General features: G+C 37.1%; 1 protein-coding gene across 2 annotated transcripts in view; it reads left to right on the top strand.

Moving 5' to 3' along the window:
- Positions 1–395: 395 nt before the first annotated feature.
- NALF1 (NALCN channel auxiliary factor 1) overlaps positions 396–16,344 on the top strand; it is a 675,986-nt gene continuing 660,037 nt past the window's right edge. For both annotated transcript variants that reach the window (XM_066237013.1, XM_066237014.1), the window contains exon 1: positions 396–1,976. In XM_066237013.1, coding sequence (XP_066093110.1) covers positions 1,056–1,976 — 921 coding nt within the window. In that variant the 5' untranslated portion in view covers positions 396–1,055. The remainder of the gene's footprint in view (positions 1,977–16,344) is intronic.

The following is a 16,344-nucleotide window of genomic DNA, read 5'->3' on the forward strand; positions in this document are numbered from 1 at the left end:
GCGGGCCCAGCCGCACCACTCCCCTCCCCCGGGCCCCGTGCGTCCTCGCCCTCCTCCTCCGCCGGGCCGAGCCCGGTGCCAATGCGCCAGGATGGAGAGATCTCGGCGCGGGAGGAGATGACGCAAAAGACGGCGCTCCCCCCCAAAAAAGTGTTTCTCCAGGACGAAGATGGCGGCAACTTAGCAGGGGACTGAAGATGACTGTGGCTCTCGAGAGGCCCAGCCCAGGGGATTCGGCCTCGCGGTCCGGGGGAGGCGGTGTCAGCAGCCGGAGCCTGGCGGCGGAGGCGCCCGCGGGCAGACCTGCGACAGCGGCGGCGGCGGCAGTCAGAGCGCGGGGTGGGGGGTGGGGGGGAGGGAGCGCCCTGCCGGCGGCGGCTGCCCAGGCTCCGGACTCGGGGAGCGACAGCGCGAAGTAGGAGCGGGAGCAGGAGAAGAGAGCGGAGAAGGCAAGGAAGGAGAAGGAAGAGGAGGAGAGGAGCCCGGGAGGCGCACTGGTTGCTGTCAGCGGGCAGCAGAGCCGCGGCATGCCCCCGGCAGGGGAGAGCGAGCTGTCCTCGGCAGAGCCATGGGGACCCGCGCTGTGACCATGCCGGGGTGACAGGAGCAGCGCCAGCCACCCGCCACCTCCACCGTCACCTCCTGCACTCGGCGCACCGCCGGCCACCGGCCCCAGCCACCTTCGAGACTCTCTCTCTCTCTTTCTCTCTCTCTTCTCTCTCTCCACTATTGTTTCCTACTGTACAGAGGATGGGGTCGGCTGATGATTAGGTCGGAAGCAAGTCAAATCTTCCTCCAAGCCTGGTAATATTTATGTAGGCAAAGCGTGAGAGAGAGAGAGAGAGAGAGAGAGAAAAGGGGGGGGGGGAGAGAGAGAGAGAGAGAGAGAGAGAGAAGGAGAGAGAGAAAGAGAAAGAGAAAGAAAGAGAGTGAGAGAGAGAAGAAACGGGAGGAGGGGATAAGGAAATTAAACCCTTTAAGTCAATGCATGTTGTGGTGACACCGGCACAGGAGCCCTCACGGTGGAGTCGGCCAGAGCTGTGCGTTCCCAAAATATGACCAGGGGTGCTTGGATGTGTCGGCAGTATGACGACGGCTTAAAAATCTGGTTGGCAGCACCCCGGGAGAACGAGAAACCGTTCATCGATTCAGAGAGGGCTCAGAAATGGCGACTGTCTCTGGCATCTCTCTTGTTTTTCACAGTCCTGCTCTCTGATCACTTGTGGTTCTGCGCCGAGGCCAAGCTGACCCGGACCCGGGACAAGGAGCAGCATCAGCATCAGCAGCAACAGCAGCAGCAGCAGCGGCAGCAGCACCGGCAGCGGCAGCAGCAGCAGCAGCAGCAGCGGCAGCGGCAGCAGGAGCCCTCCTGGCCCGCGCTCCTGGCGAGCATGGGGGAGCCCTCGCCCGCCACCCAGGCACACAGACTCCTCTCCGCCTCCTCGTCCCCGACCCTGCCCCCTTCCCCGGGAGACGGCGGCGGCGGCAAGGGCAACGGAGGGAAAAACAACCGGAGCAAGGCTCTTTTTCTAGGAAACTCTGCCAAACCCGTGTGGCGCCTGGAGACTTGTTACCCCCAGGGCGCCTCCTCGGGTCAGTGCTTTACAGTGGAGAGCGCGGACGCTGTGTGCGCCAGGAACTGGAGTCGGGGGGTGGCGGCCGGGGGGGCGGAGCAGCAGGTGAGGGGAACGCACGCAACTCCGCTCTGGAACTTGTCGGATTTTTACCTTTCGTTTTGTAATTCCTACACACTTTGGGAGTTGTTTTCGGGGTTGTCAAGTCCCAACACTTTGAACTGTAGTCTGGATGTGGTGCTCAAGGAGGGCGGCGAGATGACCACTTGCAGGCAATGCGTCGAGGCTTACCAAGACTATGACCACCACGCTCAGGAGAAATACGAAGAGTTTGAAAGTGTGCTCCATAAATATTTACAATCGCAGGAGTACTCGGTGAAATCCTGTCCTGAGGATTGTAAGGTAGGAACAGTGGATGTTTTTTTTCTGCCGTTCTTGAGTGAGCTTTTCTGTTTTGTTTTGTTGGGGGTGTCTTCTGGAGTTTTAAAACAGTTCTTTTTTTTTTTTTTTGGTCTTATTTTGTTATTTCTGTTGTCGTTATTGAGGTCATAAGAGCTTGACTTGGTGCTTGTGTTTGAATATCTCGTGGATTACTGGTGGATCGGTGCCTTCTTCTGGGAATCCTTGGAAGATCAGGGAACACCCTGGTCATTTGAGATAATACAGCTAGGGTTTAAGTTACCTCTTACAGATGTGCAATTAGTTTACACTCTGTAACCTCTTTTTTTTAAATTGAATTTGAGTGTGGCTTGTTAGGAAGACAGTGAAAAAGACTGCATAATGATGATCCCAGCTAAAATCAGAAGAGTCAGAGATAGGCATGTGTGGTTTGGCTTATGGATCTGCACACATGAACTCTCAGATAGTGACATGATAAGTTGGTTGAACAGAAGGAAAAGAGAAAGTGTTTGTAGTTGTTTATCTATGAAGAACAAAAACTCATTTTACCTGTATTACAAGGAAAAAAATTCATTTTACCTGTTCTGGTTGTTTAGAAAGTCTAGAGGCCTACCTAAGCATATTTACTCAATAAGTTTTCTGTTTTTTCTTAGACATTTGAATAAATATTGACTCGAGATTGAATATTAGTGGAAAGTTTTAATTAAGTATCTGCTGGTCAATGGTCAGCATTAGATTTATGTAATTATCTTGCATTTTCAGAATGTTATCCAAAAGTTCTTACTCAGTGGCAAAGGCAAGATATTATTGATTAAAAATACTGAACTCTCTAATAATGTGTATCATATTCAGTCTCTTTCTGTAATATATAATAATGGCTTTAACCTTTCCTGTGCCATAACAAAAGGGGGGGGTTCGCAAGTTTCTAGGGAAATGGCCAATGCAACCAAAGCTGCGGGTCTTAGTAGAAGGGTCGCTGTCCGTGGTGCTGAAATAAAATTTGCCCAAGAGCTCTGTTGAAGATGAAGATACTGCAGTGATATTTTTGTAGTTAAAAAAAGATGAGTAATTTCTTAAATTACAAATAAAATAATATTTATTTTAAAAAGAAATTATTTACCACATTCTCACTTTTCTCTACCCCCCCAACACCACACAGAAGCAGAAAAACTTTTCCTGTTTTGCTTCACTTGCTTTGTACTGGGAAAGTGTAATCAAGGGCAATATAGATAAAAAGAACATTGTGCTGCTTTGACAAGATAACTGGTTTAAGTGATACCTATTTAAAACGATCATAGTTTAAGGGTTGTATTTTATTTTAGATTGATTAGTTGTGCTTTTGACAAGCTAAAGTCAAACTAAACTTGCTTTTCAACATTCTTTAAGATCAGAAACAGATCTTTGACAAGAGCAATACTGTGTTTACAACATTAATTTAGAATGCATCATCATAAGATCAATGGATCTTAAACTTTGCTACATTCTTTTCTTAACCATACCACTATAACTCATGCCTGAGGATTAAATTTATTCTTAATGGTAGAAGTTAATAAGGAATGGCAACTGTATTTACTGCATAGTTATCTATTGTGACCAGATTTATCACACCAGAATTGTAAAAATAAGGAAAGTGGTGTCTTTGCTAATTTTGCTACTCAGAAAAAGGTTGCATGTATTTCAGTATATTATTTATGTTTAAAAGTGGTACCTTGTAATGATTTGAATTTGCCTGGTTTTCTAAATGTAATTCTTATAGAAATTTTTCTTAATTCCAACTTGCATAGATTCAGTATTTAAACAATAGTCTACATTTTCAGTAGACTGCAACATATTTTCAAATAAGCATATCAAGTACATCTTTGTGCAAATAGCCAAATTTTATATATAAATAAATGTTTATTTTCCTCTTGACTTGAAATAATTATCAACTTTATATTTGTCATAGCTGTAAGGTATAATAAGGTAGGTGAAATTGTTTTCAAATATTATGAACTATTTTTGGATTTTGTTTTTATATAAAGTGGTAGTTAACTATAATCAAAAAAGCACGTTATGAAATTTTAGCTTCTTTTTACAAAGATTTCTTCTTCACACTGAAAACTAAGCATAACCATTTGAGTTTCTAATCACCACAACAAATAATTGACTACCTGTGATGTCTTATAGCTTTTTTCTTGGCTGTATAATTTTTATTTGTTTGCCAATTTTTAATATTTTTCCACAATAACTATTTTCAGTAATTAGAGTTTTAAATTTAAGGTGCAAGTGTTCCTGATTGATAAATTATAAATTAATTAGTGTTATAATTTAATATGCAGTTTCTTTATGATTCTATAAAAGCCATAAACACATTCACACACAAATTATATTACATGGCTTAAAATGCTACGTGTAGACTTTGAAGACTATGTCTGAATTTTCTTTCTAAACACTTTTGTTTATTTTAAACATGCCTATAATTATGAAATTTAGACTATGATCATGGACTTAGTTCAAGATATAGATTCTGTGCAAAATTTTCCGCATCTTCAGATAGCCACAAAACCCTAGTTTATGTTAAAACAAATACATTATGTTCATGCAATTAGTAATATATTCATGAAAAAGTCCAATTACTAGTTTATAAATATAGTTATAAAAATATAGATAGAATACATTTTGTCATATTATACAAATTATTAAAATTTATATTTTAGGAGAAATATGTTAACTTTATCATGCCTATATATATATTTAAATGATTGATGCAGTGATTTCTAATTTTTAAAAGTTAGGGCATATAATTACTTTACAGTTTTATACTCTCCTTTATTTAAAAAAGGCCACATTTTATATATGTACAAAAATAAAGATGATTAATTTATATTTAATTTGCTTTGAAGGGCTTTTGGACCCCTTATGCCAAAATAAAAATATTGCTCTAATACAATCATAGTGCGTTGAGTGCATAGTAATTAAGGATCAAATATGGTCTGAATTTACTTTAGTAAATGTTTGTATTATAACACAATAAAAATCATTTGCACTTAAGAATATTTTTTAATATTCTGAGAAATAACTGGCTTAAATTTTTAAAAGTAAATATACACATTTATCTGGGGAGAAGTTTATGGAAAAATAAAGAGCATTCAAGCTGTTATATTACATAACCAAGTAGCAAAAAATTATGGCAATAATTATTCTCTGTAGTTTGCATTGTTTTTCAAACTAACCTTTTTTATATATAATCATTCCAAATCTGTAATAATCTTCAAACTTTATAATTAAATATTTTGTAGCTTAGAATAGTGCATATATAAGTATGTATATATTATGGAGTATATTATATACATTTATTATTATGCTTAATTTTTTATTTAAATTAAGATTTTCCCTTCAATATATATTTTTTATTTTTTAGCTCCTAAGCATACTTGAAAATATATAATAGAAAATTGAGATATTTAAGGAATATAAATTTTTATGTTACCAGTAAACTTGTTTTATAATTTTATGTACCTACTCTACCTTAAATTAAGCTAGATAATCAATGAAAGTGAAACTGTGATTAGATCTAACATAGATATTACATCATGTGTAGTTTAGGTCTTTCAGAATAAATATCAATCAAGAATGTGTTCACTTTTATTATATATTTATTTTTATAATCTCATATTAAAGCAGATTTTATTGCCTATTTTTATTTAACAGACACTGGCCAAAAGGATTTTCGGCTAATGTTAGGCATATATAATAACTGTGATATCTGAGGCTTTCTGTATTGTAGGCAGATACCGCTCACGAATATTAACCAGTTTGATAACACAGAATTTGGGTTACCTAGTGTACAATTTGAGCATTTCTTAAGTTCTTAATTCATTCATACACTATAGATTCTTGAAAAATACACTTGTAATATAAAACGAAATATTTAACAATTCTATCCACTTAAATATTGAATATAAAATGTTATTTTGCTGTTGATTAAGTGCTATTTTACATGGTGTGACCCTGTCCAGGTATTTAGAATATATATGCAAATAGTTCTACTTTATATTCTACCATTTTATTATTTTCAAATTATATGTTTTATGGTTGAATTGCTTCTCTGTAAAGTCGAACTATTTAAACAGGCAGATAATCATTTTAATCATTAATAAACCATTTATAAGGTCAAAACCACTATCATAACCATTTTTATGAACCAGATTTTTGTTTTTTATTTTTGTTTCACATATGATTACTGATTTTATGACCTATATTTTATTTTTATAAAGAAACATGAAAAATTATATCTAACTGTATGAGGTTAGTGTCTGTATGTGCAAGGTAAATTAAAATATGAAGGATAGGAAATCAATAATGCTGTCATTCTTATGCTTACCCATATATAAATCATAATCCACTAAGATATTTATTTTAGATTGAATATACAAGATCAAGTATACAGATAACTATTTAAAATAAAAAATATTTTAGTTTGAATTATTTGACATATGGCTCTAATTTCAATCCCTAATTCTTTTTTAATCTTTGTTTTTTATTTTGACCTCACATTGATAAGACACAAACATTTTGTTGTTTACTTCATATTAATTTACACTGCAAAGATGTTTGCTCAATATCAACAAATATTTACTCTGCATCAGTGATCCTTGGGGTCACATTGGAATATCCTAGGGATTTTGAAAATGCCTCCAGCCCCAAGAGATTCTGATTTTATTCATCTGCCTTGTGTCAAGAGGTTGGAATCATCCACTTTTCTTGATTTTGTGTGGCTAAGGTTGAGAACACTTCTGGTTGACAATGACAACTAATGTGGTAAAACCTTTTAACTCCTATGCCTCAATGATAAATAATAATATCATTTGTTCAGTTGGTGAAAATGGAACCAAGACAAATGTTCTTTAAAGTAGTAAAAGCAATAGTATTTATACCTAGCTACTGGTCAGGAAAGCAAATATATTGTGACTGGGCTGAGGAAATAGATGAGAAGCGAACCAACTGGGTGAAAGGGTTAAGGGATGTTGTGGAAGAGAACATGGAAAGAAGGAGGTGGATGCATAATGTACCAGCTTTTGAAATGCTCAAAGATGGTCTATTGTCTGTCATTATTCTGTCTTTTAGCCAAAACTGAGTCATTACATTGGTGTTCAATATTTGAGCATATAAACTAAGAAATTGAATGATGATCTGTGAGACTGTTTAACTACTTGATTAGAAGAGCCCCAGGCTTATTATTTTGTCTCAAATTTTAGCCTATATAAATGGCTGCTATCTCTTCAAAAATATATGGTTGATTTTAAGAAAAAAAAAAAGCTTGTTGAATTTTCATAGTATTTTGAACAAATCAGATCTCTTGTTTCTTTATTCATTTTAGTAAACCAAGGAAATTATTATTTTTTCACATTATTTTCATTGTGATGATAAGCCATGTTTTCCTTTTTACGTATTTCTGCATATTGCAGTAACTAGTATAACATTTATGTAATTTTTGAAGACGCAAACTTCTAAGTAGTCTCAGATTACTATTGATTTAGAAATTAGTTTAAAATTATTTTATTGTTCTGTTTTGAAATGATTGTAATATCAAGCATATTCTATTTTTTAAAACATTTTAAATTACAAGATGTTGTGAAACACAAAGTGTAAGTTTTATCTAATAATAAATTAAATATTACTACTATCTGACTAACAAAATTTCTTCATGAAATGGTTTAATTTACTCTGATTCTGTAAAACTGTAAATAACTGATGGTTAACATTTGTTTCTCTTTGCTAATAAGTGGTTAATAAGTTATAATATGTACTGTAATGGAATGCATGAAATTAGTTAATTCTTGGATGTGTTAAGTGTTATAAGGTAACATTGATTCCTGACCTTCCCCCCTCATCCACCCCTTTCATCTTTTTCTGTATATAGTCATTTATAAACAGAATGGTATAGAAAGTAACACTGATGGCAGGAAAATCTCGCAAAAAATAGAAGTTTATTATCTGCTTAAGTACTCCTGTGGATCTGAGCAATAGCAGTAGGCTAGCCACATGTGTGTGATGGGTGAATGCAATAATCATGTCTATAGAAATGCATGCGGATTTTGTTTGTCAGCTGCTCCACCTTACACAAGAAGGAAAATAGGCTGTAGTTAAAAATGTTTCTTTTCACCCTCCTTCCTCTCTGTGCTTTCTTGCTATTATCTGACTGTGTCCTCTCCTGGCATGTGGGTGATGCATTTTTAGAGGTCACATCCCATGAGAAATCCAAAGTTCAGAAGTCTTTCTTCTTTGTATTTCCTCTCCCTTAATAAATGATCAGTCTCTTTCTTACCGAATTATAACTGACTTAGTTTATCTGAAAAAAAAATTGAACTAAGGTATAAATGAATGATTAGGACAATGTATTAGCTCCTGCAGAAGATGATTTGAATCACTCAGAAATTTAAGTATTAGAACAAGCTTTAACAAGCTTTACAGCTTTTTCGAGGCCAAAAACTAGTCAAATTTTTTCTTTATGTCATCTCTATGAGTGTTACCACAGATTTTACCGATGAGTAAAATGAGGACATAAATTTAACCATTTCAAAGTCAAACTGCTGGGTAGTGTTAAAAATCAAGTACACTTTATCATTTGAATGTATTTTCTTTTTTCCCCCTTGTTTTTGAATTTATTGGCGTGACAGTGGTTCACAAAGTTATACAGGTTTAGGTGCACAATTCTACAGCACATCATTTGTACACTGTATTGTGTGTTCACCACCCCAAGATAAGTCTCCACACATCACCATGGTATCCCTTCAGACCCTCCTCCAAATTTCCACCCCTTTCATTATGAGTGTTACAAATATACCAAATAATGAAGAAATTATATAAGCCTGCATATACCTGTCACATTAACAACTGTTAAAAAATCGACCATGTATAATTCTTTTTATTTGTAACGTATTATTAATAACATTTTACACATGCAAAATTAGCAAGCCAAGATGACAGAAATTTCAAAGACCTGTATAACTGGGATGGATGGCCAGAAATTCCAGGTTCATCATTAAAAAGGCTTAGGGAGGAGATATGAAAATGAGTAAATCAACAGAGCACTTAGTTTTATAGTTGAGCAGATAAAATGATGTGTATAACATTTTACTGGGAAGGAAACAACAGGATATCTGTGATAGTTCTTATATAGATTTCATAAATTAAATCAGACATATTCATTTTTTTGTTCATGATTTTTAACTAATGTCCCAATTTACCTTATTGTATTAAAAGATATTTTAGTGTGTTAGCTGTGTTGCCTAATATCCACAATACTTAGAAATCTTAATTTTTAATCTAATTTTTATTAGCTCCTTTCAGGTCCTGTCTCCAAATACAGTTATACTGGGGGTAAAGGATTTCAACATATGAATTTGCGGGGATACGGTTTCATCCATCAGTTAGGCATGTGTCAAGAGCTGTAGAAAATACCTTAGGGAAGATGTTAGTGCTCAATTGTGAAGGATCATGTATTCCATTCTAAGGCCTTTGAATTTTATTCTCTGTATCATAAAACACCAGAGAGGAATTTTAATCAAGGAATCACCTGGGATGATTTGTTTTTCTCAAAAATGAGTTCTGGTAGCAATGTGGTAATGGATTGGAACATGTTGAACTTACGCAAGGGAGAACAATTCAGAATCTACTGTCTCCCTTAGGAGTAATATGATGGCTCTAAATCAGCACTCTCCAACCTAACTTTCTTAGGACTGGCCAGTTGGCTCAGCAGTAGAGCACTGGCCTGGTGTGTAGAAGTCCCAGGTTTGATTCCCATCAGGGCATACAAGAGAAGTGACCATTTGCTTCTCCCCTCTCCCCCTTCTCTTTCTCTCTCCCTTTCCCTTGCCACAGTCATGGCTCCAATAGCCGCAGGCACTGAGAATGGCTCTGGCGCAAAAATAGCTCAGTTGCCAAGCAGTAGAGCAGTGACCTCAGATGGGCAGAACATTACCCCATAGGGTGCTTTTCTGGTGGATCCTGATTGGGGCTGCATGCAGAAGTGTGTCACTCTGCCTCCCCTCCTCCCACTTAATAATAACAAAAAAAAACTTTCTGTGGTGACAGAAATATTTTATACTATACTTTACCCTGTCCAATATAGTAGACACTTGTGATGTTTTGCATTGAACACTTAAAATATGGTTGGGGTGAATTAAGAACTTAATTTTAAATTTAAATTTCCTTCCTTCCCTTCCTTCCTTCCTTCCTTCCTTCCTTCCTTCCTTCCTTCCTTCCTTCCTTCCTTCCTTCCTTCGTTCCTTCCTTCTTCCTTTTTTTATTAAGATGAGAGGTGGGAGGCAGAGACTAATTCCCACATGTTCCTGACCTGAATCCACCCAGCAAGCCCTGATGCTCTACCCATCTGGGGCCGCTGCTCTGTTGACTGGCAACAGAGCTGTTTCAGCACCTGAGGTGAGGCCATGGAGCCATCCTCAGTGCCTCGGGCCAAATTACTGGAACCATTCAAGCCATGGTTGTGAGAGGGGAGGAGAGAGAGAGAGAGAGAGAGAGAGAGAGAGAGAGAGAGAGAGAGAGAGAAAGGGGAGGAGGAAAAATGGAGAAGCAGATGGTCGCTTCTTTTTTTTTACCAAAAATTAAACCTGGGAAGTTCACAGGCCAAGCGGATGCTCTACCTCTGAGCCAACCCACCAGGGCTCAGAATTATAAATTATGTTTATTTTAATTAGTTTATGTCTAAATAGCCTCAAGTGGCAAGTGGCTACTACACTGGGCAAAAAAACATTCTAAATGACTACTGGAACTATGAAAATGGAGAAGAAAAGCAAGATTCAGGAGAGTTTTCAGGTTCAAATTTACAACGCTATGTAGAAGAAAAATACTACTCAAATTTCATGACAAGTGAGACTATGAAATTGATACCATTCAATGAGATAAGAAATATAGAAAGAATAACAAATTGGTGAAAGAAACAAGGAGTTTATTTTTAGAGAAAATGATATCAGAAAATGTCCAGTATATAGGAGGAGATGACACATGGGGGGGGGGAGGTAGTGTAAGGTGTAAAGGGAGATAAATGATGATGTATGAAATTTGACTTGAGGTGGTAAACACACAATATGGTGTACAGAAGATGTGTCTACATCTGAAATTTGTATAGTTTTCTTAATAAATGTCACCCCAATTAATTTAATTAAAAAATTCTGAAAGAGTATCTGTAGCTTTTGATCTAGGACCCAGATGAGAGTATGAGATTAAAAGTACCAGACTCAGCCTGACCAGGCAGTGGCGCAGTGGATAGAGCTTAGGACTGGGATGCGGAAGACCCAGGTTCGAGACCCGGAGGTCGCCAGCTTGAGGGCGAGCTCATCTGGTTTGAGCAAAAGCTCACCAGCTTGAGCCCAAGGTCGCTGGCTCAAGCAAGGGGTTACTCAGTCTGCTGAAGGTCCATGGTCAAGGCACATATGAGAAAGCAATCAATGAACAACTAAGGTGTTGCAACGTGCAACGAAAAACTAATGATTGATGCTTCTCATCTCTCCGTTCTTGTCTGTCTGTCCCTGTCTATCTCTCTTTCTCTGACTCTCTCTGTCTCTGTTTTAAAAAAAAAAGTATCAGACTCAGAAAAAAAGTAAGAATGGCACCATATCCAAAAAAGAGGTAATGGGCTCCCATCTCTTGTTAGCACTGGGGAGAAGGAGAGGTTGTATCTGTACATTTTACTAGAGACCTAAGTGCCTTTGTTTTATTGTTTACATTTTAAACAGGAAAAATGCTTCAGTTTCAGTGTTACAGAAAGTAAACACCATTACCAACTTGAATACATTTAAATGAGGTATAAAAACTAATTTTTGAATAATATATTATATAAATAATCACTGGTTGTAAATATAAAATAATCAACAATTACATAGTACTTGTTACTATATTTTGTTTAGAAATCTGTTGCTCTGAAATTCAGTGACATATTTGGAGAACCCACTAAATTAAATATGGCTCTTATAGGTTAGCTTTAAAAGTTCGAAACTTTTAAAGTAGGAACTAATTTTTTTTTTTTTTGTATTTTTCTGAAGCTGGAAACGGCTAGAGACAGTCAGACTCCCGCATGCGCCGGACGGGATCCACCCGGCACACCCACCAGGGGCAACGCTCTGCCCACTAGGTGGCGATGCTCTGCCCCTCTGGGGCATCGCTCTGCCACAACCAGAGCCACTCCAGCGCCTGGGGCAGAGGCCAAGGAGCCATCCCCAGCGCCCGGGCCATCTTTGCTCCAATGGAGCCTTGGCTGCAGGAGGGGAAGAGATAGACAGAGAGGAAGGAGTGGGGGCGGGGGTGAAGAAGCAAATGGGCGCTTGTCCTATGTTCCCTGGCCGGGAATCAAAACTGGGTCCCCCGCACGCCAGGCCGACGCTCTACCGCTGAGCCAACCGGCCAGGGCTAAAGTAGGAACTAATTTTAACCCTAATAAATAAGTATAGTTAAAAGAACAGTTGAGGATAGATAGGGTTCAACTCCTAGTATCACTCACCATTTATTATTTATATGACATTGACCAAGTAACTTAAAATAGGGACTCTAGTCTCTTTCCTAGGATGGTTATGAGGAAGAAATGGAGCCTCCCCTGCATATAAAAGGACCTAAACTAGGGCTTGCTGATGCCCAATAAATGAGAGCAATTTATTAAAAGCCATAGGGGAAACGCCATGGAAAACATCAGTAAATTAATATAGTCTTCATTTGAGAACTCATAAATTTTCTGGTAAACAACACTCATTTCCAAGAAGGTTATAAACAGACTTTGTGTTTTGCATGGTAAAATTCTCTGCTTTATTACATGTACATTCATTTACTTCTCTAAATTACTGAGCAACGCTAGAATAAAATGAAAAACAAAGTTCAGCTGGAGTGAAAAATATTTTGTTTTTAAAGCTTGACTTTTTTTTTTCTTATTTCAGATTAAAATTAACATATGCTGGGTTTTAAATTGAGTGGATACTGTTGGATTACTCTGAACTTGCTTGAGCACATTTGTTCACAAACCTCTCTGGGAAGTTAAGTGGAAAAACTATTGTAATGATCTTCTATATCTTGGAAATAAAGTAATCTTGGGGAAGATTGTGTGTTCTGCAATTTGTTAAGCATTGCAAAATTATGTGCCCCAAATTCCACATTGAAGGTAGAGCTGTTTGCCCTGCATTCTAGCTACTTGGTTTTAAGTTTTGTTTTGTTGTTCTTATTCTTTTTCTGCTCTACCCCACTCTGCTACACTTAGTATTTTTCTTGATTGGGGAGGTAGAAGAGGTAGGGTCAAAGATTACCTTGGCATTGAACTAGAGCTAGCAAACAAGGCAAATATTGTGAGTGCCAAGATAAAGAAGTCTGAGTGGGGTAGAATAAAAGACTAATCTGTACTCCATGCATGGCACATGGTTGCCCTGAGAACGAGGAAATACAGGGAGCCACAGCAATGTTCTTTAACTTGATACAAATAATATGTGTAAGTGAAGTATTTGATATTCAGTATTTCAGGGAGGTGTGTTTTATCTAAAGATACAATGAAAAAGATTGCCTGAGAATATCAGAGCCCATTGTTAACAGAGATGTATAAAAGGGTTGGGAGCTATCTTCCATGACCTAAATATATAGAAGGCATCTTGCCTAAGTGTTACAAGTTGATCTGATAATTTTAAATATTTCATCTAATGTCCTTTGGCAATGAGGCACCCAGAAATGATAATTTTGCATTGTGAAATGGTACTTAGTGTCAATTCCACCGAAGAAAAAATTTAATTACACAGAAAATATAAGTATCTTCCTAGTCTAACATGTTGTTTTTAGTAATAGTACTTTGGCTTTAAAAAGGAAAGTCTCCACAACTTTAACTTTAAATTACTTCTCTGATTCTTATTCATAACATTAACAGTTTGAATAATTTTGAAAAAGAATGAATCAACTACATGTGCTTACCTTGAAGATAGAAAGGAACTGAGTTAAACCAAATTATAAGTAATTTTTTTGTTATTGCTAATATTAAAAAATGGACATTTTTTTCCTCTTGATCACCAGCATATCAACCACTATTATAAAATCTCAAAGAATGATTTTGAGTAAAGTAGGACTTACCAACATGACCAGACTGGGGAAGAAGTGACGCATATGACCTTTCTTCATTGTTTGTGCAGCTCCTCTTTCACATATCTTTGTGCATCCCCACATCCAGTTCTTCAGGGATATCATTATTGTATAAAATTCCCTACTCTTAGAATTATACTCGTCTGTTAAATTTTTACAACAAGTAAGTCCTAGACCGATAACTTTAGCACCCTTTCTCTTATTTATTCTACACAACAATCCAATATTACATGCAAAATTACCTTTCCTCAACAAATGGGGTGACTAAGGCTTAGAGAGGTTAAGAAATGTGCCATGGTAGCTGTGGCATATCAGAATTCAAACTTAGTAATATCGGGCTTTTAATCTCATGAGCTTCACTTAACTACTAGCATAAAGTGTTCACTCTGTCATAAATCATTGCTCACATGTAGTGTTTTTGTTTTGTTTTTTAAGGTAAAGAATGTGGGTGGGTGACAGCAGGAATGAATAAAATATAAAGTTCTTTGGCATAAAATAAAATGTAACTTTATCCAATTTTTTTCTTGTTGTAGCGTCTTGGTGTAAGGGTTGAACCTTGGCCTAAAAGCCCAAAAAGCCTTGTTTCAAATAATCTTTTCTACCAGTTCCTGTAAAATGGGGATATTTATAGCCAGTTGAAGGAGTCCCAGCGAGAAGGGACAGAAGAGGTGTGTAACAAAACCTAATTGGCAGGTAGTGGTCCTCTCAGTCAGGCTCCCCTGAGAAGACATAGTCACTGCACAGTGTATGGCTACTCTACTGCTTAGGAACTTAGCTGGTAGAAAACTTTGACAAGATTGTCTTTCTCATCCAATAATTGGTTTCTAATCAAAAGTCTTCCAGTCTAGATAAACTTTGGCACAGGGATTTTCAACCTTGTTTTCACTGAGGCATTTCAGAAAGACACCTGTGATATATCATATTTACCCTCAGGAATCACATGATCCTAAATAAAAGTTGTGTAAAGAGAAACAAATGTTTTTTAAAAGATTAGTCTGAATCTTAAGTCATTTAAAAATAAGATTTCTGTTTTTCTATATTGAAAGCTAGGCTGGTTGTTATGGGCCATTAGGCAAGAAGTTGTGACGAATCTGTGTTTTCTGACGCAGTGACTTCATGACAAAGTTCAACTTAAATAGTGGGGGAAAAGACCACATAGAAATCCAAAGATCTTGCTGTCAGTGGAGTCTACATGTGATCTGTTCTGTGTGGCAGGGGGTGCCGGTGGGAGACTGGCAGATTTGACAAATTTTGTATATATTCTACTTGTCTCATAAAACTTATAAATATATATTTAAATTTTAGACATCATTTATGAAAAGTGAATCCTTTCATTCTTTCAGTTTAGACTTTTGAAACTTCATTTTTATTCAGTTTAAGTAAAAAGTCACGTAAATAGGGATTTAAATCTGATTGAACAAAGGTTTTGTCAGAGTTGTTTGGCTTTATTGATGAATATAAATTATGTAGTTTTTCAACTGTCAGAATTGTCAGCTGCTTAGCCATGGACTTGATTTCTCCATTCAATTAATAGGCTTTTTAAGATTATTAATTGAGCCAATCTTTAGGTATTATGGTATTTTTTTATTCTTGGAACAGGCCAAACTTGTATATAGCATGTGTCAAAAGTAGATTTACAGTTGTGAGTACGTGAAACTTTATTCTTGTATTATTTATTAATTATTGTATTTTCCATATAAACAACTGTAAGCCCACTTTTGCTCTACCCTGTATATACATTTTGCCTACAAGTAGTCAAAGGTTAATATTTATCTCTGACAAAGTAAGCATACTAAATGTACCTTAACTCTTTTAAAAAAATTTTAGTTTTTGACAAATAAATTTCTCATTTCTAAAAGAACTTTCAAATAACTTCTGGGGGAAGTTAATAAAATCCATTGATACTTATAAGTCTCACATTTTTAGTTTATTATTTTATATGTGATATTATGAAATTGAACTTTTTCATAATGGCCATCTAAAACATTTCCTTACAACTGTGGGGATTCATTTTTGATGTTCCTCAATTATTTCATAAAGGCAGAGACATCTAATAAAAGCCTAGTACAGGAGAAATTATTAGCATTCACCGAGGGAGGGTCAGGCTTTTCCTTTGCCCTAGTCATACTGTATGATGGCAACACCACAAATGTGTCGGCCAGAGAGTTCACTGTCTTTAAGTTCCACTGCTCTTGAATGGCAGGGCTGTCTATCAGCTTATCTTAACTCCTATTGGCTATGTCCACACAGGAACAAAAAAGTAAGACCA

Source organism: Saccopteryx bilineata, chromosome 6, assembly GCF_036850765.1.
Source record: "Saccopteryx bilineata isolate mSacBil1 chromosome 6, mSacBil1_pri_phased_curated, whole genome shotgun sequence".
In the NCBI taxonomy this organism is placed as follows: domain Eukaryota; kingdom Metazoa; phylum Chordata; class Mammalia; order Chiroptera; family Emballonuridae; genus Saccopteryx; species Saccopteryx bilineata.